At 42.4% G+C, this 27,936-nt stretch overlaps 1 protein-coding gene across 1 annotated transcript in view; it reads right to left on the minus strand.

The window, feature by feature from the left end:
- Positions 1–27,936, minus strand: part of LOC132898498 (cadherin-12) — a 294,117-nt gene that overhangs the window by 84,846 nt on the left and 181,335 nt on the right. The window contains exon 6 of the mRNA XM_060940161.1: positions 24,832–25,019. Coding sequence (XP_060796144.1) covers positions 24,832–25,019 — 188 coding nt within the window. The remainder of the gene's footprint in view (positions 1–24,831; positions 25,020–27,936) is intronic.

Genomic DNA, 27,936 nt, shown 5'->3' on the forward strand with positions numbered 1-27,936 from the left:
TGGCACGGTGGTGTAGTGGTTAGCGCTGTCGCCTCACAGCAAGAAGGTCCTGGGTTCGAGCCCCGGGGCCGGCGAGGGCCTTTCTGTGTGGAGTTTGCATGTCCGCGTGGGTTTCCTCCGGGTGCTCCGGTTTCCCCCACAGTCCAAAGACATGCAGGTTAGGTTAACTGGTGACTCTAAATTGACCGTAGGTGTGAATGTGAGTGTGAATGGTTGTCTGTGTCTATGTGTCAGCCCTGTGATGACCTGGTACTTGTCCAGGGTGTACCCCGCCTTTCGCCCGTAGTCAGCTGGGATAGGCTCCAGCTTGCCTGCGACCCTGTAGAAGGATAAAGCGGCTAGAGGAGATGAGATAAGTGCATTATTTCAGTTTCAAAGTGACAAAAGGTTTCTTGCATACTATTTACACTTTACTTCAACCTTGATACATATATATTCTTCATCTTGTCTCCACATAAGCAAGTCTTGTTCTGTTGTGTACAATGTCACGTCCGTAGACCCAGTAAATCATTTACAGCTGTCCGTCGCATTTAGACTTTTTCCACCTATTAACATGTTTTCTGAGCTTGCTAGAAACTGCATGACTTGTTGTCTCACATAATGAATTTGGAAAATACTCATTTCTTGACCTTTTCTTTTCAGAAATCTGATAAACCACGGGTAAAGTAAATGAAAAAGTTAGGCAACAAAAGCGGGCAGAGAAACAAGCTAGATGGCGAAAAAAGCTGAAAGAAACAAATCAAAACAATCTGATTATTTGGTAAAGAAAAGTAATTTGTTGATTATTTGGTAAAAAAAAAGTAATATGTTTATTTCAGTAATGTTTGTTCTGAAAACAATTCCAATGTCATGTCCGTAGACTTTTCTGTTTTTGAGACTGGTAATTCACCTGTATCAAATATATGAAATATGTCTTGGTATAATGAATAGATGGACATCTCTAGCCTGTATAATTACTCAGAGTGCCTTTGAACTTCAGTAAATCTTTGTATATGTTATTGATGGTTTAAATATATAAATATATAAATATGTGAATTTGCTAACATGAAAAATGTTCTTTTTTTTACTACGAGCATTGGTGTTACAAAGGTTCAAGATATAATTAAGATTACAACTGCCATATTCGTACTGTTGCAATTGTTGTTTCTTAGGGTCTCTTCTTTTACAGTGAATATTGTTTTTCCAGTTTGATGGACAATAAATGTGTTCAGCTTCAAGTGAAGTTATTGTTTCAGTTTTCTTAATGTCACGTCCGTAGACCAGGATATTTTAGAAATATGCTCAATATTTTATCACTTTCTTGCGAAAAACTGAAATAACATTGTTTTCGCTGCTTGTACCAGTTAGCTAAGTGTCTTGTCTATAAAATTAAGATTTTCCATAAAACAAACTCACATTATCTTTTTGCATCAGGTGGCCACCTTATTGTCACCCTAAGTAAATTTCAGCCGTGCAGCAGTTTTAATGTTGGTGTGTTTCATTGAAATTTAAAGTTTACAAAGCATTTCAGTATCTCCATTTGAAGTTTATGAATAACTTTCTTCCCAAACACAGAGGCATTTGCCTTATTATTGAAATTTAAAGCTGAGAATTGTCTGGGAATGTGCTGATAATCAGGTTTTCAAAGTAAGAACCACTTGGAACTTTGAAGTGTTACAAGTAATGCACACTGGCTTGTCCACTTTTTAAATCTGGAATGTGTTGCAATCTCATGTTATTTGTCATGCTCCTTGGCAGTGTGCTAAAAAAAAAAACCCTCCTCAATCAGTTTGTTTTGATTCAAGTGATATGGCAGTCCAGAATGAATATTCCCTCATTTACAAGATGAATTAGATTCCAATAAGCCAGGACATTTTTCTGGACTGGTAATGGGGTGCCTGAAGGAAAAATTGGGAAATCAATATGCTGTAGCGATGATTGTGGAAAGAGAGGGAGGAAAATCTTCCATTCTGCTTCTGTCCACTCTTCAGCAATGGACGTGGAAGCTGATTAAGTGTCAGTAGTATCTATCAAGTTATTGAGGGTTCTGAGGGCTAACCAAGCAAGAGTGTCAAGTGCATCATTGCCCTTTTAGCATGTGCTACTGCCCACATCACAGCAAAACCCCCAGTTAATAATTTTGCAGAGAGATACATAGATATGGGGAGGGAGACAGGGGGAGAGAGAGAGAGAGAGAGAGAGAACGCCATGATAGTGAGCTGATAGATGCAATTTTGAAAGTAACTGGGGCATTGACACATCTGAACATTGAGGGCCAGATGTAGTAAGATGTTTGTGCCTATTTTGGGGCTGTATTTCATGCAAGATGCATTGTGTATTATGAAGAAAAATGGCATACAAACCTTAACTTTCAATGTAAACACCACATACATGGCAACATACAAAGTGCACTTTCCCCCATCATATATATGCAGTTGGGAGGAAGTCAGCTAAAACAAAGCTGGGAAAATGGAAAGTGCATCTAATTCCATATTTAGTTCGAAAAACAATTAGCAGTGGCCAGGTTTGTGCATAATTTTGTCATGCATATCATCATAGCACATTATTACCATCCAGTATACATCATTTACTAAAGATGAACAAAGAAATTCAATACATTAATTTGGACTGACTTTTATTTATCAAAGCCACAGTCAACCACATAAAATATAACTTTTTTATTTGAAGTAACCTCTTTCTTCTGTACATCATTTCATTCCAACCAATTAGTATGCCATTCAGACTATTTACCTGTGCTGGCACAATAATCTTTATGTAATAAAACTTTAATTTATGAACACATTATCTTCCTTACATAAATTCCATTTCCTCTATAGTGCATGGCTTTCTAACAGCTCTGAACTACATAATTTCAGCTCTTTTAACAATAATTTGAGCTTCACAAACAGTGTATTTAGTAGGCAGCTTGCATCTTTTGCATTGGCAAATTGAATGTTGATTTCAGATGCACTGCATGCACATCAAGTTGTGTTTTGAAGTGCATCTTTTGAAGTTGTGTTCCTATTTAATACTGTAACAAAATTAACCAGGAATAAGTCCACTATCAACACATGCATACCTGCAGTATGTAGTAGCAACGACTTCATGAATTTTTTTAATGACAAAATTGAGAATATCCGACAAAAAATTCAAACTACTAATTTAAGGTTAGACAATGAAAGTGACCTTGTAGTTAACAATATAACTGTATCAGATCATCAGTTAGAATGTTTTACTCCCCTAAAAGAAACTGAATTACTTTCATTAATCTCTACATCAAAAGCCTCAATTTGCGTACTAGATCCCTTACCTACACATCTATTCAAACAGATAATGCCTGGAGTAATTGAACCGCTTCTAAAAATAATAAATTCTTCTCTTATGATTGGCTATGTACCCAAATCCTTTAAACTAGCAGTTATCAAACCCCTGATTAAAAAACCTGACCTTGATCCCTGTCAGCTGTCCAATTATTGGCCAATATCAAACCTCCCCTTTATCTCCAAGATCCTTGAAAAAGCTGTGGCACAGCAGTTATGCTCATATTTACATAGGAATAACATCCATGCAATGTATCAGTCAGGATTTAGACCTCATCATAGCACAGAGACAGCACTGGTTAAAGTAGTAAGCGACCTACTGTTGGCATCTGATCAGGGCTGTGTCTCGCTACTTGTGTTGCTTGACCTTAGTGCAGCATTTGATACCATTGATCATTCCATTCTTCTGGATAGACTAGAACATGTTGTGGGAGTTAAGGGAATGGCCCTCTCCTGGCTCAGGTCTTATCTAACTGATCGTTATCAGTATGTTGATATAAATGGTGATATTTCTAGATGTACCGAGGTAAAGTTTGGTGTTCCACAAGGTTCTGTCTTGGGTCCACTGCTTTTTTCTCCATATATGTTACCTCTGGGCGATATTATTCGTAAACATTGTATTAGTTTCCACTGTTATGCTGATGACACACAGTTGTATGTCTCTGCAAAACCTGATGAGAGACACCAGCTTAATAGAATTGAGGAATGTGTTAAGGACATTAGACACTGGATGCTTATTAATTTCCTTCTGCTTAACTCTGACAAGACTGAAGTACTTGTGCTAGGACCACATACAGCTAGAAGTAAGTTTTCTGATTAAACAGTGACTCTGGATGGCCTTTCTGTTTCTTCACGTGCAGCAGTAAAAGACCTCGGAGTGATTATTGACCCCAGTCTTTCATTCGAAACTCACATTGATAACATCACCCGGATAGCTTTCTTTCATCTCAGAAATATTGCAAAGATAAGAAATTTAATGTCATTGCATGATGCAGAAAAACTAGTCCATGCTTTCGTTACCTCCAGGTTGGATTATTGTAATGCCTTACTGTCTGGATGTTCCAATAAGTGCATAAACAAGCTCCAGTTAGTTCAAAATGCAGCAGCAAGAGTCCTTACTAGAACTAGAAAATATGACCACATCACGCCTGTCTTATCCACACTGCATTGGCTCCCAATCAAATTTTGTATTGATTATAAAATACTACTATTGACCTTTAAAGCACTAAATGGTCTCACACCACAGTACCTGAGTGAACTTCTGCTCCTCTATGACCCGCCACGCCTACTTAGATCAAAAGGTGCAGGCTATCTGCTGGTACCTCGTATAGTAAAGGCTACATCAGGGGGCAGAGCCTTTTCTTACAAAGCCCCACAGTTATGGAACAGCCTTCCAAGTAATGTTCGGGAATCAGACACAGTCTCAGCATTTAAGTCTAGGCTGAAAACATATCTGTTTAGTCAAGCCTTTTGTTAATGGTGTTTATGAGGTAAAGGAGTAGATCTGGAGGGTCCTCAGACATAGAGTGTTTTGGTAAACTGGGATGTATGGATGCTGTCAGTCCCCACTCGCTTGCTCACTCGAGTTTGTTGACGGTGTAGTGGCTGGCTGCTTTATGTCCCGGGGCTCCCTCATGCCTGTGTTACCTTCTGGCTCTCTCCTTTTAGTTATGCTGTCATAGTTAGTTGCCGGAGTCCCTGCTTGTACTCGGTGCAATATGTATACTGCTCCTACTTATTCAGGTGACATTGGGCATACCTAACAACCTGTGTTTTCTTTCCCTCCCCCCCACCCCAAATCTGTCCCTCTAAGTTACATGGAGTCAACAGGAAATCTTTTGGTGGAGAGGGTGGAGACCTCGACTGGCTATCGTAGCCTGCAGGGAATCGGCCATCAGACATTCTGTCGCATGTCCCAGACCCGGTGAAATGTAACTGAATTGTCTTGGCCAGCCCTAAGGGTCCCATCTGCATCTCATCATTGCTGAGGAGTGTGCTCCCATCACCCAATCAAGCATCCAGCCAGAGCACGTCATGATATATTTTTTACCATATTAACATGCCATTGTTGTGTGTTATGCCTGATGTAAAGACTCTCGTCTCTGCGAGCCTACCACACAGATTTAATACTTGTCATTTTTAGGGCATACCTAACAACCTGTGTTTTCTTTCTCTCTCTCTTCCCCCCCAATCTGTCCCTCTGAGTTACATGTTGATCCTGGGATTGAGATGCTGGCCTCTTCTGCCCCTCGGACCTGCTTGATCCATCCTGGTGCCCTGTGTCTGGTCGGAGTTTTATCGCACCGCTCCTGTGAAGGACGGCCCCATGAGGACAGTTGAGGGCTATACCTGTTAAAACTGTTAATATTATAGTCAGGCTGTCTGTTGTTGCCCAAATGAGGATGGGTTCCCTTTGGAGTCTGGTTCCTCTCGAGGTTTCTTCCTCATGTCGTCTGAGGGAGTATTTCCTTGCCACCGTCGCCACAGGCTTGCTCATTGGGGATAGATTAGGGATAAAATTAGCTCATGTTTTAAGTCGTTCAAATTCTGTAAAGCTGCTTTGCGACAATGTTTATTGTTAAAAGCACTATACAAATAAACTTGATTTGATTTGATTTTTGCACTGTGCCTCCTTAAATATGTACATATCTCACATTGTCTTTTTTTTAATATAACGTATGATCAGTCAGAATACAATGTCTTTTTTACTGTTTCCACAATATCCTTGTCAGCATAAATACTTAGATAAATTGAGGTCTCATCAACGCAGTGCAGACTAGTCAAATAAATAATCTTTTGAATTCTCACACTTCCAGTATCTCACACACTGTACAAACTGGGTATAATATGAAGTGAATGGCATTACACTCAATGATTGAAGCATAATAGTCCTTTCATGCCTTATACCGTATATGTCAGACCTTTAAAAAAAACAGAGAGAGAGAGAGAGAGAGAGAGAGAGAGAGAGAATCCGCAAATTTTACCAAAGCGAGACACTTTCAATTCAGGACTCCACACTCAAAACGTCTTTGATATGATAATGTGAGCTCTCATTGCACCCAGAGTAGAAGCTAGCAAAGAAATCATGAGATCTTGATCCATCCCACCAACACCAGCTGGGGAAATTGAATAATTGTGCATCTAAAGTCTGAATCAAAGAATCATCTTTGCATAGGTACAGATATGCTTATTGCTAAATAAGGGTTGCTATTGAGTAGGTCTGTCCAAACTTTTGACCAGTACTGTATATATAGGGAAACATTAACAGACATAGTACATGTAGAGAAAATGAATCACCAGACTGCTGTATTTGGAAGTAATTACACCTGTTCCAGCAAAGAGACTTGTTTACTTGCTTTGTACATGCTTTGACCCCTACGGCTATCCATGTCCACCTGCCATGATAAATTACCTAATTCATTTTCTGATGGTGCTCTAAAAATGTATGGTGCTCAGAAATTCATTGTCAGTATCTACAGTGGTGCTTGAAAGTTTGTGAACCCTTTAGAATTTTCTATATTTCTGCATAAATATGACCTAAAACATCATCAGATTTTCACACAAGTCCTAAAAGTAGATAAAGAGAACCCAGTTAAACAAATGAGACAAAAATATTATACTTGGTCATGTATTTATTGAGGAAAATGATCCAATATTACATATTTGTGAGTGGCAAAAGTATGTGAACCTTTGCTTTCAGTATCTGGTGTGACCCCCTTGTGCAGCAATAACTGCAACTAAATGTTTCCGGTAACTGTTGATCAGTCCTGCACACCGGCTTGGAGGACTTTTAACCCATTCCTCCATGCAGAACAGCTTCAACTCTGGGATGTTGGTGGGTTTCCTCACATGAACTGCTCGCTTCAGGTCCTTCCACAACATTTCCATTGGATTAAGGTCAGGACTTTGACTTGGCCATTCCAAAACATTAACTTTATTCTTCTTTAAACATTCTTTGGTAGAATGACTTGTGTGCTTAGGGTCGTTGTCTTGCTGCATGACCCACCTTCTCTTGAGATTCAGTTCATTGACAGATGTCCTGACATTTTCCTTTAGAATTCTCTGGTAGAATTCAGAATTCATTGTTCCATCAGTGATGGCAAGCTGTCCTGGCCCAGATGCAGTAAAACAGGCTCAAACCATGATACTACCACCACCATGTTTCACAGATGGGATGAGGTTCTTAGGCTGGAATAGAATGTTTTTCTTTCTCCAAATGTAATGCTTCTCATTTAAACCATAAAGTTCTATTTTGGTCTCATCCATCCACAGAACATTTTTCCAATAGCCTTCTGGCTTGTCCACGTGATCTTTAGCAAACTGCAGACGAGCAGTAATGTTCTTTTTGGAGAGCAGTGGCTTTCTCCTTGCAACCCTGCCATGCACACCATTGTTGTTTAGTGTTTTCCTGATGGTGGACTCATGAACATTAACATTATCCAATGTGAGCGAGGCCTTCAGTCACTTAGAAGTTACCCTGGGGTCCTTTGTGACCTCACCGACTATTACACACCTTGCTCTTGGAGTGATCTTTGTTGGTTGACCACTCCTGGGGAGGGTAACAATGGTCTTGAATTTCCTCCATTTGTACACAATCTGTCTGACTGTGGATTGGTGGAGTCCAAATTCTTTAGAGATGGTTTTATAACCTTTTCCAGCCTGATGAGCATCAACAACGCTTTTTCTGAGATCCTCAGAAATCTCCTTTATTCGTGCCATGATACACTTCCACAAACATGTGTTGTGAAGATCAGACTTTGATAGATCCCTGTTCTTTAAATAAAACAGGGTGCCCACTCACACCTGATTGTCATCCCATTGATTGAAAAACACTTGACTCTAATTTCACCTTCAAATTAACTGCTAATCCTAGAGGTTCACATACTTTTGCCACTCACAGATGTGTAATATTGGATCATTTTCCTCAATAAATAAATGACCAAATATTATAATTTTGTCTCATTTGTTTAACGGGGTTCTCTTTATCTACTTTTTGGACTTGTGTGAAAATCTGATGATGTTTTAGGTCATATTAATGCAAAAATATAGAAAATTCTAAAGGGTTCACAAATTTTCAAGCACCACTGTATAGCAGCATCTATTCATCAAATAGAACACTTCATCTTGTAATAATGCAGCTTTAGTGACTGCATATGTTATTATAAAATTGTAATCGGCAGTGTTCAGTGAAAACTTGTTTTTGTCATCTACTTGCTAAAGCATGTCTATTAGTCTTTTCTTCTGGTATAGCTCCTAGTTCATTTGGCTGTTTTCTTTATAAGACTGATTACACTGTGGAGATCCATCTGCTTCTCCCTGGTGTTTTCCTCTTTTGGAAACCAAAAAAGGATGCTGCATTTTTAATATGGCCTGGATTTGTTTGTGTTGAGTGCACTATTACAATGGCTCAGATGGATTTTTGTCTTTCTATTTTTCCCCTTTGCTTTCTTTCTTCTTACTTTCTCTTTATGAACAAATGGATTAAAACCAAGCACAAGGATGCAGTAAGTGGAAGCACTCTCAGCTTCCTGTGGAGGTCCCCAGGGCATCAGTGGCACCTTTGTTGCAGTAGTGTGTGTGGGCAGCATGTGCTTGTGTCTGCTATATCAAACACCTGAGACAACTACTGGAAAGCTTGTGCTGAAGCTTTCTTTCTTTCTTTCTTTCTTTCTTTCTTTCTTTCTTTCTTTCTTTCTGCATCAAAATCTCAAAAGAAAGAAAGAGAGAGAGAGAGAGAGAGAGTGTGTGTGTGTGTGTGTGTGTGTGTGTGTGTGTGTGTGTGTGTGTGTGTGTGTGTGTTTCATTTTTGGACTGGTGAAGTATCATTTATTTAAATGTAGTATGTTATAATAAATAACAATTCAAGAAAAAAAACCTCACCCTGACATATATGAAACAACTTTGAGGTTGTCTACCACTCTGGCATCACAGGGAGAATTTGCTAGCACAGTTACAAACAAAACAATAGGAAACAATTGAATCATAGGAAACAAAGGATAACAATCAGGTTTCACATAAAACCAAAAGCACTTCTTTCCTCACTCGCTACTTTCCAATGATATTCAGTGTCATATTGATGAGAAATCAAATGTAGAAATAGTGGAGACAGCAAACATTGGACTCAGAGTTCCAGATTACAATGCTGATATACGAGTTACTCTATAACAGAGACTCAGCTCAGCTAATTAGTGATCTAGATGTCAAGCATGATGGTGTTGAAGGTGGTATTAGCAAGATGTTTTGTTGTCTGATCTGTCTGAGCAGAGGGTACATAAGAGGAGGTGAGACAGCTGGATGGATTAAAAGACTAAAGCACTGCTGCATTGCTTTCTTTAACTAAAAATGAATTAAGAGCCAGATCCCGCTGGCTCCACTAGCAGCAGGTAGTTGAATGGCATTGTGGGTGATGCCAATAAAAGAGACTAAAAAAATCTTCAACGATCACATGTTAATTATATAATTCTTTTAATCTTCATATTTACCACGGCATAATTTCAACGACCTTATGCAACGTCACAACATTTGTTTCCATCCAAAATTGCATTTTTTTTTTTGCAGAGATCTTGTCTTGATGACTGGAGTGTCAAACCACTCTATAAAATCATGTCTAGCACATCTCAAGGACTTTCAATATGGTTAAAGTCAGCAATCTGTGGTGGCCATTATATGCGTGAAAATGATTCCTCATGCTTCCTGAACCATTCTTTCACAATTCAAGCTCTAATTTTATGCCCATACTGTCAAGGAGGGAAAAAAAAAATCAATTGATGAGATAACCTTGTCATTCAGTACATTCACCTGACATAATTTTATTGCTAAATAACATTGCTGAGCCTAGACCTGACCAACTGAAGCAACCTCAGTTCATCACACTGAATTCAAAGGCTTGTACAGTGGCCAATATGCATGATGGATGCATTGCTTCATGTGCTTCTCTTTTTAACCTGACATGCCCATCGTTTTAGAATAGGGTAAATCTGGACTCATCAGACAACATGACCTTTTTCCATTTCACCAGAGTCCAATCTTTATGCTCCCTAGCAAACTGAAGCCTTTTCTAATCATCAGCCTCATTAACAAGTGGTTTTCTCATGGCCATACAGCTGTTTCATCCCAATCCTTTGAGTTCTCATGTATGTGGAAATTATCTTAGTTTCCCTATTAAACATAGTTGTGAGTTCTACTGTCAAATTTTTTAACAATTTGTCTTCACCAAGCATTTAAGTGATCTCTGATCACTGTCAGTCAAGATTTTTTTTCCCCCGACCACATTTCTTCCACGCAGTTGACAGTTCACTGCTATCCTTCCAGATTTTAATAATATGTTGGATAATTCTTCACCCAGTTCCAGTAATTTCAGCAATCTCCTTAGTTGTTTTCTTTGAGGCAGGCCAATAATTTGACCCTTCTGAAACATAGTAATATCTTTTCCATGAGCATGGGATATGTCTTTGTGGCAGCGGGGGCGTGGTCAAGCACCGGTCTGTGACAGGAGGGCGGAGTCAGGGAAGGTAAGTGGCAGAATCACGACACCTGAGAGCAATTAAACTGTGTTTGTGTGTCTTCCCAGTGACCGCGCCCTATATCAGGAGGGAGAGCGAGAGCGAAAGGAGCTGATCCCTGAACCAGACGCCGGTTGTGTGTGTGTCTGTGCAAGTGACTAATGCTAAACTGAAAAGTGTGGCAATAAAGCCAGATTGTAAAACCTGATCTCTGTCCTGCCGTCCTCTGTGCTCCACCCACACGTAGGGAGTCGTACAGTGGTGCCGAAACCCGGGACAGTGGAGCACCAAACCAGCAGCCCCATGGAATCCTCCCCGTTCGCCGATCTGGTCCACGCCCTCGCCACGGCTCAGCAAAGCCAGCACCAGGCACTCGTCACGCTCCGAAAGGAGCAGGAGCAGCGCTTCGAAGCCCTGGTGCTGGCCCAGCAGGAAGATCGCGAGGCGTTCCGGCATCTCCTCGCGTCGGCGGGGTCCACCAGCGCTCCGGCCGCGGGCCCGTCTCCCCTCGTTGTCACCAAGATGGGCTCGCAGGACGACCCCGAGGCGTTCATCACGTTGTTTGAACAGGTCGCCGAAGCCTCGGGGTGGCCGATGGAGCAGCGCGCGGCGCGCCTCCTCCCCCTGCTCACGGGAGAGGCACAGCTGGCCGCGCTACAGCTCCCCGCCGACCGCCGGCTGGCCTACGCGGACCTCCGCCGGGCCATCCTCCAGCGCATGGGGTGCACACCGGAGCAACAGCGCCAGCGCTTCCGCGCACTGCGACTGGAGGAAGTCGGCCGGCCGTTCGCGTTCGGCCAGCAGCTCCGAGACGCCTGCTGGCGGTGGCTGAGGGCCAACAATCGCGACGCCGAGGGAATCGTCGACCAGGTGGTACTGGAACAGTTCGTCGCCCGCTTACCAGCCGGAACCGCGGAGTGGGTCCAGCGCCACTGCCCGGCGTCGCTGGATCAGGAAGTCGAGCTGGCGGAGGATCATCTGGCGGCTGTCCCGGCGGCAGGACAGCAGATGGCATCGTCTCTTCTCTCCTCTTCTCTCTCTCTCTCTCCTTCTCCTCCTGTGTCCCGTCCTCGCCCCATTCCCCCACTGCGGAGGCGGGGGCAGGCACCACCCCAGCCAGCCCACCGCACCCGCAGTGCCCTCCCGTTTCTCCCTTCTGTGTCTGTCTCTCCCCCACCTCAGGTGAGTGAGCCCCAGATCACCGGTGCAGAGGGAAAGCCCGGGCCGGTTTGCTGGCACTGCGGGGAGCCGGGCCACCTTCGTCAGCAGTGCACAGCAATGGAAGTGGGCGCGGTGGTTCGGATCCCCGACGCACCAGAGGCCGCCCTCGATCGGGCCAGAGCGTATCGCATACCGGTGAGTATCCAAGGGGCTACATATCAGGCGTTGGTGGATTCTGGTTGTAATCAGACCTCAATTCGCCAAAGCCTGGTTCAAAACGAGGCATTGGGGGGAGCACAAGGGGTGAAGGTGTTGTGTGTGCACGGGGATGTTCACAGCTACCCTTTGGTGTCGGTCCACATTATTTTCAGAGGGGAAAAATTTATAGTGAAGGCGGCGGTTAATCCTCGCCTTACCCACTCGTTAATTTTGGGGACTGATTGGCCGGGATTTCGGGGTTTAATGACGCGCCTAGTAGAGAGTGGGTCCTGCCATTTGACAGGGGGAGGTCCCGGTGTCGCTTTGGCGGGAGCAGCTGTCACAGAGCTGTCTACGTCATCTCTGCGTCAGAGTGAGGAGCCGCTGGCTCCTCCTCTCTCTATTGGGGAATCCCTCGCGGATTTCCCATTAGAGCAGTCGCGAGACGAAACTCTGCGGCATGCGTTTGACCAAGTGAGAGTAATCGATGGTCAAATGCTCCAGCCGAACGCCACCCCGTCCTTCCCCTACTTCGCGATTATGAAGGATAGATTATACCGAGTGATGCAGGACACTCAAACTAAAGAGCGAGTCACGCAGCTTTTAATTCCGAAAAGCCGCCGGGAATTGGTATTCCAGGCGGCTCACTTTAATCCCATGGCTGGACACTTGGGGCAGGATAAAACACTAGCCCGAATAATGGCCCGATTCTATTGGCCGGGGATTCGCGGCGATGTTCGTAGGTGGTGTACGGCATGCCGCGAATGCCAGTTAGTAAACCCAGCGGCCATTCCAAAAGCGCCTTTGCGCCCTCTACCGTTAATCGAGACCCCGTTTGAGAGAATTGGAATGGATCTCGTCGGGCCATTAGATCGGTCAGCACGAGGGTACCGCTTTATATTAGTTCTGGTGGACTATGCAATGCGATACCCGGAAGCCGTGCCTCTGCGCAATATCTCAGCATGCAGTATTGCAGAGGCACTCTTCCGCGTCATCTCCCGAGTTGGAATCCCGAAAGAGATTCTGACTGATCAAGGCACTACGTTTATGTCACGAACACTGCGCGAACTGTATGGGTTATTGGGGATTAAGCCGATCCGCACCAGCATGTATCACCCACAAACGGACGGTTTGGTAGAACGATTCAACCGCACCCTCAAAAATATTATTAAGAAATTTGTAAATGAGGACGCACGTAATTGGGATAAGTGGCTCGAACCCTTGCTGTTCTCAGTGCGAGAGGTCCCCCAAGCCTCCACGGGGTTCTCCCCGTTCGAATTATTATATGGGCGTAAGCCACGCAGCATCCTAGACGTGCTGCGGGAAAATTGGGAGGAGGGACCTTCACAAAGTAAGAATGAAATTCAGTACGTTATGGACCTGCGCGCAAAACTCCACACGCTCACCCACCTAACTCAGGAGAATTTGCGGCAGGCCCAGGAACAGCAAGCCCGCCTGTACAACAAGGGTACATGCCTTAGAGAGTTCACTCCGGGAGATAAGGTACTCGTACTGTTGCCCACGTCGAGCTCCAAATTGATCACCAAGTGGCAAGGACCCTTTGAGGTCACACGGCGAGTTGGGGATGTCGACTATGAGGTGAGGCGAACGGACAGGGGTGGGGCGCTACAGATTTACCACCTCAATCTGCTTAAACTCTGGAACGAGGAGGTCCCCGTGGCATTGGTGTCGGTAGTTCCGGAGAAGGCGGAGCTGGGGCCGGAGGTTCAAAAAGGAACATTGACATCACGTACCTCTCCGGTCCCCTGTGGAGACCACCTCTCCCCGACCCAACTCACGGAGGTCGCCCAGTTGCAGACCGAGTTTTCGGATGTGTTCTCGCCCCTGCCCGGTCGCACTAACCTCATAGAGCACCACATAGAGACACCCCCAGGGGTGGTAGTGCGTAGCCGCCCTTACAGGCTACCCGAACACAAAAAAAAGGTGGTTCGGGAAGAACTTCAGACCATGCTCGAAATGGGCATCGTCGAGGAGTCCCACAGTGACTGGAGCAGCCCGGTGGTCTTGGTACCCAAGGCCGACGGGTCGGTCCAGTTCTGTGTGGACTATAGAAAAGTCAACGCGGTGTCTAAATTCGATGCGTACCCAATGCCTCGTATTGATGAGTTGCTCGATCGACTCGGCACTGCTCGATTTTATTCGACACTGGATTTGACGAAGGGATATTGGCAGATCCCCTTGACTCCACTATCCCAAGAAAAAACGGCCTTTTCCACACCGTTTGGTTTACACCAATTCGTCACCCTTCCGTTTGGGCTGCTTGGGGCGCCCGCGACGTTTCAGCGGCTGATGGACAGAGTCCTCCGCCCTCACGCCACGTATGCGGCAGCATATTTAGATGACATCATCATCTATAGCAATGACTGGCAACGGCACCTCGAACATCTGAGGGCCGTCCTTAGGTCGCTGAGGCGAGCGGGGCTCACAGCCAACCCAAAGAAGTGTGCGATTGGGCGGGTGGAAGTACGGTACCTGGGCTTCCACTTGGGCAATGGGCAGGTGTGTCCCCAAATTAATAAAACGGCAGCAATTGCAGCCTGCCCGAGGCCCAAGACCAAAAAGGGGGTGAGACAGTTCCTGGGGCTGGCTGGCTATTATCGTAGGTTTATACCTAATTATTCGGACATCACCAGCCCGCTGACTGATCTCACTAAAAAGGGGGCACCAGATCTGGTCCAGTGGACGGAGCAGTGCCAGCGGGCTTTCTCAGAGGTAAAGGCTGCACTGTGTGGGGGGCCACTTCTACACTCCCCTGACTTTTCTCTCCCCTTTATGTTGCAGACCGATGCGTCGGACAGAGGGCTGGGGGCGGTTTTGTCCCAGGAGGTGGAGGGGGAGGACCGCCCTGTCCTGTATATCAGCAGGAAGCTGTCGGTGCGTGAGGGGCACTACAGCACCATAGAGAAAGAGTGTCTGGCCATCAAGTGGGCGGTTCTCGCCCTCCGGTACTACCTGCTGGGGTGTCCTTTCACCCTCTGTTCGGACCACGCGCCCCTCCAGTGGCTCCACCGCATGAAAGATGCCAACGCGCGGATCACCCGTTGGTATCTGGCGCTCCAACCCTTTAATTTCAAGGTGGTCCACAGGCCGGGGGCGCAGATGGTCGTGGCGGACTTCCTCTCCCGTCAAGGGGGGGGGGGGGGGGGAGTCGGCTGCAGGCCGGACAGCCGCCCGGCCTGAGTCGGGCGGTGGGGGTATGTGGCAGCGGGGGCGTGGTCAAGCGCCGGTTTGTGACAGGAGGGCAGAGTCAGGGAAGGTAAGTGGCAGAATCACGACACCTGAGAGCAATTAACCTGTGTTTGTGTGTCTTCCCAGTGACCGCGCCCTATATCAGGAGGGAGAGCGAGAGCGAAAGGAGCTGATCCCTGAACCAGACGCCGGTTGTGTGTGTGTCCGTGCGAGTGACTAATGCTAAACTGAAAAGTGTGGCAATAAAGCCAGATTGTAAAACCTGATCTCTGTCCTGCCGTCCTCTGTGCTCCACCCACACGTAGGGAGTCGTACAGTCTTCTGACATGACTGTCTAAGAAATACTTACTGCATCAGTTAAGTTTAAAAAATTATTGCCAGCTGAAACACATTAATAACTGCAGTTATTGTCCAATCAAAGGCTCTTAAGTATTTGCTTATTTAAATCCAAATGAGGGCGGCATGGTGGTGTAGTGGTTAGTGCTGTCGCCTCACAGCAAGAAGGTCCGGGTTCGAGCCCCGTGGCCGGCGAGGGCCTTTCTGTGTGGAGTTTGCATGTTCTCCCTGTGTCCGCGTGGGATTCCTCCGGGTGCTCTGGTTTCCCCCACAGTCCAAAGACATGTAGGTTAGGTTAACTGGTGACTCTAAATTGACCATAGGTGTGAATGTGAGTGTGAATGGGTGTCTGTGTGTCGGCCCTGCGATGACCTGGCGACTTGTCCAGGGTGTACCCCGCCTTTCGCCTGTAGTCAGCTGGGATAGGCTCCAGCTTGCCTGCAACCCTGTAGAAGGATAAAGCGGCTAGAGATAATGAGATGAGAAATCCAAATGACAATATTTTTTTCAACCTTTTGTTGTATTTTGTTTTGAATAAAGGAAGCAAATGTTGTGTTTATTCCTGTACATAGAAACGTTCACATACACATAGAGTCTGTCAGCTTAAATCAGCAGTGCATACAATACACTAAGATTAATAAGTGGGGAAAATTATCTTGCCATTTCTTGCCTGAAGCTTTAGTGTATATGCTGCTATCTTAGTAAACAACAGTTGAAGGAAATGGACCTAAATACACAGTTGTGCTTTTAAAAAAAAGTGTTAAATTGTGATTTAGCTACTTAGTTGAGCAGTCAAATATGTAATTACTCCTACACTGTCACATGTGCCAAAACATGCACAGACACACACTTTCACTGTTCTCATTGTTCAAGCTTTTATCACTTTGAGACTTAAAATATCTCCTTTAAAAACAATGCACTGATATTCCATTTTGCACCTACACTCCCTGCTGTTCTTTCAACATATTTCAAGTAAAATATCAGGGTACTTTCACACTTTCTCTCATTGTTTTGCATAAACTAATAGCCTGTTGTTGATGTGAACTAAGTATAAACACATACTTGGTTTTCTTATTTTGTTGCTGTTTGTTCAGGCTTCATGCATTTTCTGCTTCAAGCCGAAGGGGGATCTAAAGGGGAGGTTCAGGTTAAAACATAGAAAAAGGTGTTACTGCTGGTAAACATTTTGTCTAAAAGTGGCAGCTCCCTAAACTTAACTATAGGGGGCATTGTTCACTCCATAAATAAATTCAGGAAATCAGCATTATACGCAAAATAGCAGTGTAGATCCTAACAGAACAACATAACTAGTGATGTGTGATTCACTCCACCTCATTTCCTCTTTTTAATTATGCTCCTAGCTGTCACAACCATTTCTTGGGGTGCTTGAGCCCATCATGATGCCGTTCAATCATCTCCTGTGCACTAAAAGCTGTAACTCATCAAGACCAGGAGGGCTGTTAGCATTTAACATGCTCTCTAGAGATTTACAGTTCAAACAGGAACTTAATGACATTTTTAATGGAGGAATGGAATTGCTCACAGTGGCTGTGACATGGAGAGAGCTCAAATGATGGTGCAAATGATGGCCATTAGTATGAGAGGGTTATTTGAACCTGACTGACTTTGAAAAGTGAAATTAGAGTTTGAGAGAGTTTTAAAGTTTGAACAAGATATAATAGACTATATGGCCTGTGTTTGGTGTGCTTCCCTGCAAACATCTCAACTGCGCTCTATACCAAAGTCTACCTATTATTTCAACTGAATTTAATTGTTTTAAGATCTATGCAAAAGAATGAAATAATTTGTTTTTGCTTGCACATGCGCGCGCGCACACACACACACACATAGCGAAACGTGCATCTTATTCATTACTAAACAGTGGGAGGGAAGAGTGATTCATTTCTGATGACTAATCATCACCTGACCCACTTTTGGAGATTTTGGGAATATTGCAGTGTTAGCATACAGAGCACAATGCTGCTTGTCTGCACTGCATTGTTCCTGCAACATTTCCATTACACTCTTTTCCTGAATACTGCATAGATGCAAGTTGGATGGTGAGCTCCAAGGCCCCTGGTTCAGTCCTGAGTCTGTGAAAACTTTCATATGTTCTCCCATTGTCCGCAAGGGTTACTTCAGAGTTCTTTGGTTTTCTAGTACCTCTGAAAAACGTCAGGTTTATTTTTTATACAGAAAAAATTGGAATGGCTACTCTAAATTGCCCAAATGTGTGTATGTTCATGGTTCTACATGGACTGGCGTTCCATGAAGGTGGTATTCCTGCCTTATGCCAAGTGTTCCTAGGACATGCTCCTGATCACTGCGGCCCTGACCAGGATAAAGCAGTAACTGAGGATGAGTGAATAAATGTACAGACATACTGTTTTATACACCATGACACATATCTGTTTTTAAATGGGTTTTGAGGCTGTGAGCCAGCCTTACAGTGGTGCTTGAAAGTTTGTGAGCCCTTTAGAATTTTCTATATTCCTGCATAAATATGACCTAAAACATCATCAGATTTTCACACAAGTCTTCAAAGAAGATAAAAAGAACCCAGTTAAACAAATGAGACAAAAATATTATACTTGGTCATTTATTTATTGAGGAAAATTATCCAATATTACATATCTGTGAGTGGCAAAAGTATGTAGACCTTTGCTTTCAGTATCTGGTGTGACACCCCCCCCCTTGTGCAACAATAGCTGCAACTAAACATTTCTGGTAATGGTTGACTAGTCCTGCACACCGGCTTGGAGGAATTTTAGCTCATTCCTCCGTACAGATCAGCTTCAACTCTGGGATGTTGATGGGTTTTCTCACATGAACTGCTTGCTTCAGGTCCTTCCATAACATTTTAATTGGATTAAGGTCAGGACGTTGACTTGGCCATTCCAAAACATTAATTTTATTATTTTTTAACCATTCTTTGGTAGAACAACTTGTGTGCTTAAGGTCATTGTATTGCTGCATGACCCACCTTCTCTTGAGATTCAGTTCATGGACAGATGTCCTGACATTTTCCTTTAGAATTCGCTGGTATACAACCCCGGTTCCAAAAAAGTTGGGACAAAGTACAAATTGTAAATAAAAATGGAATGCAATGATGTGGAAGTTTCAAAATTCCATATTTTATTCAGAATAGAACATAGATGACATATCAAATGTTTAAACTGAGAAAATGTATCATTTAAAGAGAAAAATTAGGTGATTTTAAATTTCATGACAACAACAAATCTCAAAAAAGTTGGGACAAGGCCATGTTTACCACTGTGAGACATCCCCTTTTCTCTTTACAACAGTCTGTAAACGTCTGGGGACTGAGGAGACAAGTTGCTCAACTTTAGGGATAGGAATGTTAACCCATTCTTGTCTAATGTAGGATTCTAGTTGCTCAACTGTCTTAGGTCTTTTTTGTCATATCTTCCGTTTTATGATGCGCCAAATTTTTTTCTTTGGGTGAAAGATCTGGACTGCAGGCTGGCCAGTTCAGTACCCGGACCCTTCTTCTATGCAGCCATGATGCTGTAATTGATGTAGTATGTGGTTTGGCATTGTCATGTTGGAAAATGCAAGGTCTTCCCTGAAAGAGACGTTGTCTGGATGGGAGCATATGTTGCTCTAGAACCTGGATATACCTTTCAGCATTGATGGTGTCTTTCCAGATGTGTAAGGTGCCCATGCCACATGCACTAATGCAACCCCATACCATCAGAGATGCAGGCTTCTGAACTGAGTGCTGATAACAACTTGGGTCGTCCTTCTCCTCTTTAGTCCGAATGACACGGCGTCCCTGATTTCCATAAAGAACTTCAAATTTTGATTTGTCTGACCACAGAACAGTTTTCCACTTTGCCACAGCCCATTTTAAATGAGTCTTGGCCCAGAGAAGGTGTCTGCACTTCTGGATCATGTTTAGATACGGCTTCTTCTTTGAACTACAGAGTTTTAGCGGGCAACGGCGGATGGCACGGTGAATTGTGTTCACAGATAATGTTCTCTGGAAATATTCCTGAGCCCATTTTGTGATTTCCAATACAGAAGCATGCCTGTATGTGATGCAGTGCCGTCTAAGGGCCTGAAGATCATGGGCACCCAGTATGGTTTTCCGGCCTTGACCCTTACGCACAGAGATTCTTCCAGATTCTCTGAATCTTTTGATGATATTATGCACTGTAGATGATGATATGTTCAAACTCTTTGCAATTTTACACTGTCAAACTCCTTTCTGATATTGCTCCACTATTTGTCGGCGCAGATTTAGGGGGATTGGTGATCCTCTTCCCATCTTTACTTCTGAGAGCTGCTGCCACTCCAAGATGCTCTTTTTATACCCAGTCATATTAATGACCTATTGCCAATTGACCTAATGAGTTGCAATTTGGTCCTCCAACTGTTCCTTTTTTGTACCTTTAACTTTTCCAGCCTCTTATTGCCCCTGTCCCAACTTTTTTGAGATGTGTTGCTGTCATGAAATTTCAAATGAGCCAATATTTGGTATGAAATTTCAAAATTTATCACTTTTGACATTTGATATGTTGTCTATGTTCTATTGTGAATACAATATCAGTTTTTGAGATTTGTAAATTATGGCATTCCGTTTTTATTTACAATTTGTACTTTGTCCCAACTTTTTTGGAATCAGGGTTGCAATTCAGAATTCATTATTCCATCAATGATGGAATTTGCTAATTTGCTGGCCAAGGTGCAGCAAAATAGGCCCAAACCATGATACTACCACCACCATGTTTTCACAGATGGGATAAGGTTCTTTTTCTGGAATGCAGTGTTTTCTTTTCTCCAAACATAATGCTTCTCATTTAAACCAAAAAGTTCTATTTTGGTCTCATCCGTCCACAAAACATTTTTCCAATAGCCTTCTGGCTTGTCCACGTGATCTTTAGCAAACTGCAGACGAGCAGTAATGTTCTTTTTGGAGAGCAGTGGCTTTCTCCTTGCAACCCTGTCATGCACACCATGGTTGTTCAGTGTTCTCCTGATGGTGGACTTATGAACATTAACATTAGCCAATGTGAGAGAGGCCTTCAGTTGTTTAGAAGGTACCCTGGGGTCCTTTGTGACCTCGCCAACTATTACACGCCTTGCTCTTGGAGTGATCTTTGTTGGTTGACCACTCCTGGGAGGGTAACAATGGTCTTGAATTTCCTCCATTTGTACACAATCTGTCTGACTGTGGACTAGTGGAGTCCAAACTCTTTAGAGATGGTTTTGTAACCTTTTCCAGCCTGATGAGCATCAACAACACTTTTTCTGAGGTCCTCAGAAATCTCCTTTTTTTGTGCTATGATATACTTCCACAAACGTGTTGTGAAGATCAGACTTTGATAGATCCCTGTTCTTTAAATAAAACAGGGTGCCCACTCACACCTGATTGTCATCCCATTGATTGATTGAAAACACCTGACTCTAATTTCACCTTCAACTGCTGAACTGCTGATCCTAGAGGTTCAGACACTTTTGCCACTCACAGATATGTAATATTGGATCATTTTCCTCAATAAATAAATGCCCAAGTATAATATTTTTGTCTGATTTGTTTAACTGGGTTCCCTTCATCTACTTTTAGGATTTGTGTGAAAATCTGATGATGTTTTAGGTCATATTTATGCAGAAATATAAAAAAATTCTAAAGGGTTCACAAACTTTCAAGCACCACTGTACATGATCACTATTATACCAATCTATTCTCCAAAGCTCAGTGCTTTTTAAATCAGACATAACTGCCATGCTTCCATGAAAAAAAAAGCAGCTACTGTATATCAGAGCAACAGATCCAGTAACCTGAGAAGAATGTTCACTCAAATCCCATGATGGACATGCAATAGAGCAATTTTTGATAAGTACTGTATCAAAAGTCTGAACGACAATTGATTTTCATTTTTCATTAAAAAAACAAAACAATAACACAAAATTGATTATCTTTTGTACATTACACCTAGTACATAATGATGCTCTGTTCTGTCGTCACTGAGCACAATATACTCTACTCTGAATTTAAACCTGTGTGTGTGTATGTGTGTGTTGTACTGACTGATTTTGTGCCTTTTGATCTCCTCCACACCGTTATGCTTTTTGGAATTTATGTTTTCATTGTGTAGTCAGTATGTAGACACTACTACAGAGTCATTATGCATTGCTCTTTATTGCTTTCTTCTAACCTTCCACTGTTTCAACTTCGAAGACTCATTCAGTTGTCAGTGTCAGTCACTTGCATGTCTGTGTCACATTTAAAAGGAAGTCAAATGATGCCCAGCTGCTAGTGTTTCATTACTGGTCTTTTGAAGTCCAATCGCATGGCTCCTGACTCCCAGCTAAAGTCCATTCTGTTGTAAAATCTAATGAGAATTGTAAAATCTAATGAGAATTGAGCTTTACGGTTTAGTTGGCAGGCTTACTGTGTATGGATTTATAAATTAATAATATCTTCACACACACACACACACACACACACACACACACACACACACACACACACACCATACGCATATGAGAGAGAGAGAGAGAGAGAGAGAGAGAGCCACACACACAAGTGTTGTGTCGCTTCTGACATCTCTGGTTCAGTATTGGCTTGATATTAGGGAAGCAACAGTTGTAGCCCCTTTCCTGAAGACATCTGTGCATGGTGGCTCTTGATGCACTGACATCAGCCTCAGTCCACTCCTTGTGAAGCTCTACCAAGTTCCTGAATTGACTTTTCTTGAAAGGCTTAAGGCAGTGGTCATCCCTGTTGCTTATGCACCCTTTCCAGCCAGTCTTTTCAGCAGTGACCTTCCATAGCTTACCCTCCTTGTAGAGGGTGTTGATGATCGTCTTTTGGACAACTGTCAAGGCAGTAGCCTTCCCCATAATTCTAGTTGCGTGTACTGAACCATACTGAGAGCTACACAGTATTTATACTTCCTGAATAGTAATTTACTCAAACTCAAAATGAACTATTCTTTTCATTTTAATATATTTTTGCACAGTAGGCCATTATTATCAAAATTAAAATAGAAAAAAAAATGCTCGAAACACTGTAGCTTAAGCCTCACTCATAACCCGCTATACATGCTGCTATGGGTGGTCTATGGTAAAAAAATTGGCAAAACCATGCTTGAGACTTGCACGATACTTGTGTGTATTCAGTGCCAGAGAAGGTCACAGACTGCCCATGGAGACTTTTGGTCCTGCACATGCAAATTCTATGGGTCTTGCGACAAATCAAGAATGCATACACTACGTACAGGACCCGTACTCCTTTTGTACGCCTGAACCAAGTCAGCAGCGCGGCTCGTCGGGGCTTTTTGCGATGACAGTAAGACGCATGAGTGACGCATGGTCATTGTATGAGTGACGTGCCTCAGAAGTACTACACAAGTATGCGACACTTGCTATTTGTGTGGCCCACAAGACAGAAGTACATCTCACTTTCTACCCCTATGTGTGGTGTGCACGCAGCGCACATGACCTGCACGCAGCTCACGCGACCTGCACGCGACACGAGGGGCAAGACTCTGGGTATATATATTGGGGGAGGAACCAAGGAACCGATCATGTAGTGTGTAGCATTGTAGAAAGGAAGAAGACCACCTCATTTGCTGTTTTTATTTGAGTATATGTTAATTTACCTTGCAAACGTCAAATAATAAAACATGAGTATAAGGGAATAACACATTTTATTACATTGTAAAAAATCTCAATTAAATAGCCCAACAGTTTGAGCACTGAAACACACTTTGACTCTGACTCTGAGCTACTGTTCTGCTCCTACTCCTGCTGAGTGGTGGGATGGGGCGTCGGGATGTCCTTGTCCTTATCACTGAGCATGGCACAATGGCCTGACAGCAATGGTGGGATTGCAATGTCCTCACTTCTGGGCGTCGTTAGCTGAAACATACATAAAAATCAGCATATATAATATTGATTACATAAGCATAGAGATACTGAAATGAATGTTTAAAACTTGTATTTACCTGTGAAAATACCTCTGGCGGGGTGCTGTGCCTTCTGCCGGATTGAAGGCATACTTCTCCTTGTCCGTGCAGGGCTTGCTGGTGCTGCTGCCATCATCATCAAATTCTTCCTCCTCCTCCCCCTCTGCTGTTTCAGGCTGGGTTACTTCACTTTTGCTCGCTTCTTCTTGAGTCCCATTTTCTAAACTTTAAACTGAAAATTTTTACATTTTTCCACAAAATATCCAATGTTCTTCAGTCGAAAGAAAGATGCAAAATGCTGCAGACACGCTGGTTTTATACCCACTCCTGGCTTGCGTCACACACAAGTTATGAGTGATTGTAACATGCTAATCACATGCAGCACACACACTTCATAAGTGTGGCCCGAACTCGTAATGCAGGAAACTGGTAAAATGCAAGTCTCACACACTCCACACACACTGATCACGTGCGTCAGACATACGCTTTCCACGGGCTAATGGCGCAATTTTTCCCACGCCTCGAGGAAGTCAGGTGTGCAACCTGTACTTGACAAGTACTTTGCCCGTACTCCTCCCCCAAACTTTCCCCCGGGTTCACCGCGACCCTGCGGCATGGCTGCGAGCTACCAAACCCTGCGACCCGTGCGTGTCCAAAACACTTACAGCGGGTTGTGAGTGAGGCTTTACATGTAATGAGTCTAGAATATATTAAATATTACTTTTCTTAAATAACTGATGGAAAATATTGAACTTTTTCACAATATTCTAATTGTTTTTGATGCACCTGTACAGTGATACCATCAGTATTTGTTCATAAACCTGTCTAATAATTAGGAGTCTAGGAGACAGCTTAAGACATTCATGACTGCTTCCTGGAAGTGTATTTTTATTAGCTGAACAAGCTCAAAAATAGACTAAGGTTGGGGACACTAATTGATCATGCAAAAAATGTGAATATATCAACCTTTGCATAAAAAGCATATGAAAATAGTTACAGAATTAGAAGATGATTATGCTTCAACATGTTAATTAGAAATTACAGTATCTTTTTTTCTTTTCCCCCAGAAAAAATGTGTTGTTTTAATGACACCCATGTGTGTGTGTGTGTGTGTGTGTGTGTGTGTGTGTGTGTGTGTGAATGCATGTACAGTATGCACATAATTGTGTGTCAGTAATTAAGCCTTACCTGTCTGAGGACAATGATGCCTTCCTGGTTGCGCTCATTGGTGATGATGTCAAACATCGCTCCTCCATCTCCAGGGACAATGCTATACTCCACCTCAGCGTTCTTGCCAATATCCAAGTCGTGGGCTTTGATTCGGCCCACAGCAGAGCCCACCACTGAAGACTCAGGCACACGCAAATGGAATGTATCTGATGTATGAAAACACACGATTAACCTTCTTATTAATTTACACCTTTATTTGGGTTCATTTAGACTTACATAAAATATTTTGGGGCAAATTCATGTAAAATAGAGATAAATGTTAATCTTATTCATTTTTGGCTTTTCTAATATAATGAGAATATGTGTAGATAGAAAAATATATGCATAGTATTCAGTGATATATACTGGGGATGTGGATAAACCGATTATTCATGTAGAAAGCTTTCAGTACTCTGTTGTACTGAAAATGAGATGATATGCTTTAACATTGCTTGCTGATGAATATTTGGACAGTACACCATTCAGCATGCACTTTACTGTTTTGCAATAAATCTCCCATTACCAAATCTATCAACAAATATGCATTTGAGGCTAAGTTGGCAAATCATGTTAAAAGAATTGTTCAATTTGTAGATTTTACTCAAGCATAACACAAAGCATTATAAGGGTGATCAATCATATTTTTAAAGACTCCATTAAGCTTAACATTAAGGAGCTTAACTATGTGTTACTTTGCATATTGTAAATACAATCCATTCTTTTAAGCAGCCATTTTTGAATACAAAAATAGAATTGTACTTTAGCTGTGATACACTTGTGGTTTGCCACTCCAAGGCTTTCCCTGATCCTTTCTGGACACCCCACCTAAAAAGTTCTGGTGGTACCACTGACAGTACTAATTAGCTGAAGTTAATTCTCAGTGGCCATTTTGGAGGGGGGAAAAAAACCTCAGCTAATTGGAAAGGCATTAGACAAATTAGAGCAATGTACTGAACGAGACAAACAGGATGAGAGAAAAAAATAGCATCAACATGGGACAGAGTGCAGCATACAGCGAATGTCAGAGTATTTTCTCCTGACCAAATTGCACAAATATAGCCTTCCAGTATATCAATATACTAGTGCATCTCAAACAATTATAATATTGTGAAAAAGTTCAATATTTTCCATCAGCTATTTAAGAAAGTGAACATTTAATCTATTCTTGACACATTACACATAAACAAAAAAATGTTTCAAGCATTTTTCTATTTTAATTTTGATAATTATGGCCTAAAGCACCAAAAAAAAAAAAAAAATCTCAAAATATAAGAATATTTTATTTTGAGTTTGAGTAAAACTATAAATACCATGTATCTCTCTGTCTAGTTCAGGACACCAAACCAATATCATAAGGAAAACTGCTTTCTGATTTTCATGAGCGAGAACCACAATAATCAAAATTAAAACAAAAAAGGCTTGAAATATTTCACTTTACATGTACTGAGCAGATAATATATGAACATTTAACTTTTTTAATTAAATTATGAAAAAAACACCTTTTTCACAATATTCTAATCGTTTGAGATGCACTACTCAAGTCCATACCAATACACATGAAGACACTGTACAGTATATGCTGTAAAATACATGGATTACCTTTAAGCCACAACTTTTTAATAGTTGGCTGACTTTGTGTGAAATAATTATGCAAAGTGGAAAAAATCTTTAAAAAATCAACAATAATATCAAATTCAATATCAAATATAAACTTTTTTTAATGTCAAACATTTGAAGTGCAATACTGATTATTGATTATTGATAACCCACTATAACAGTAATGTGACCATACCCTGAGCTTAGTATTAAAGCTGTAAGGCAGCAAGGCTATCCACTGCACTTCCATGCCATCCTCAATACACATGGCATCAGCACATTGTTATGATTAATGTAAGGACCATGATGATTCAGTAGCAGTACAGACTGAAAGCTTAGTTGTTAAAACATAATAATGTTACACTATAATTGCAACTACGATATCTAGAATTAACTCTATACTAATTAGGTATATAGTGGTGCTTGAAAGTTTGTGAACCCTTTCGAATTTTCTATATTTCTGCATAAATATGACCTAAAACATCATCAGATTTTCACACAAGTCCTAAAAGTAGATAAAGAGAGCCCAGTTAAACAAATGAGGCAAAAAATATTATAGTTGGTCATTTATTTATTGAGGAAAATGATCCAATATTACATATCTGTGAGTGGCAAAAGTATGTGAACCTTTGCTTTCAGTATCTGGTGTGACCCCCTTGTGCATCAATAACTGCAACTAAACGTTTCCAGTAACTGTTGATCAGTCCTGTACACCGGCTTGGAGGAATTTTAGCCCATTCCTCTGTACAGAACAGCTTCAACTCTGGGATGTTGGTGGGTTTCCTCACAAGAACTGCTTGCTTCAGGTCCTTCCACAACATTTCGATTGGATTAAGGTCAGGACTTTGACTTGGCCATTCCAAAACATTAATTTTATTCTTCTTTAACCATTCTTTGGTAAAACAACTTGTGTGCTTAGGATTATTGTCTTGCTGCATGACCCACCTTCTCTTGAGATTCAGTTTATAGACAGATGTCCTGACATTTTCCTTTAGAATTCGCTGGTATAATTCAGAATTCATTGTTCCATCAATGATGGCAAGCCATCCTGGCCCAGGTGCAGCAAAACAGGCCCAAACCATGATACTACCACCACCATGTTTCACAGATGGGATGAGGTTCTTATGCTGGAATGCAGTGTTTTCCTTTCTCCAAACATAACACTTCTCATTTAAACCAAAAAGTTCTATTTTGGTCTCATCCGTCCACAAAACATTTTTTTTCCAATAGTCTTCTGGCTTGTCCACATGATCTTTAGCAAACTGCAGATGAGCAGCAATGTTCTTTTTATTCTTTCTCCTTGCAACCCTGCCATGCACACCATTGTTGTTCAGTGTTCTCCTGATGGTGGAATCATGAACATTAACATTAGCCAATGTGAGAGAGGTCTTCAGTTGCTAGGAAGTTACCCTGGGGTCCTTTGTGACCTCGCCGACTATTACACGCCTTGCTCTTGGAGTGATCTTTGTTGGTCAACCACTCCTGGGG

The sequence above is a fragment of the Neoarius graeffei genome, chromosome 14 (assembly GCF_027579695.1).
Source record: "Neoarius graeffei isolate fNeoGra1 chromosome 14, fNeoGra1.pri, whole genome shotgun sequence".
NCBI classification, from domain to species: Eukaryota; Metazoa; Chordata; class Actinopteri; order Siluriformes; family Ariidae; genus Neoarius; species Neoarius graeffei.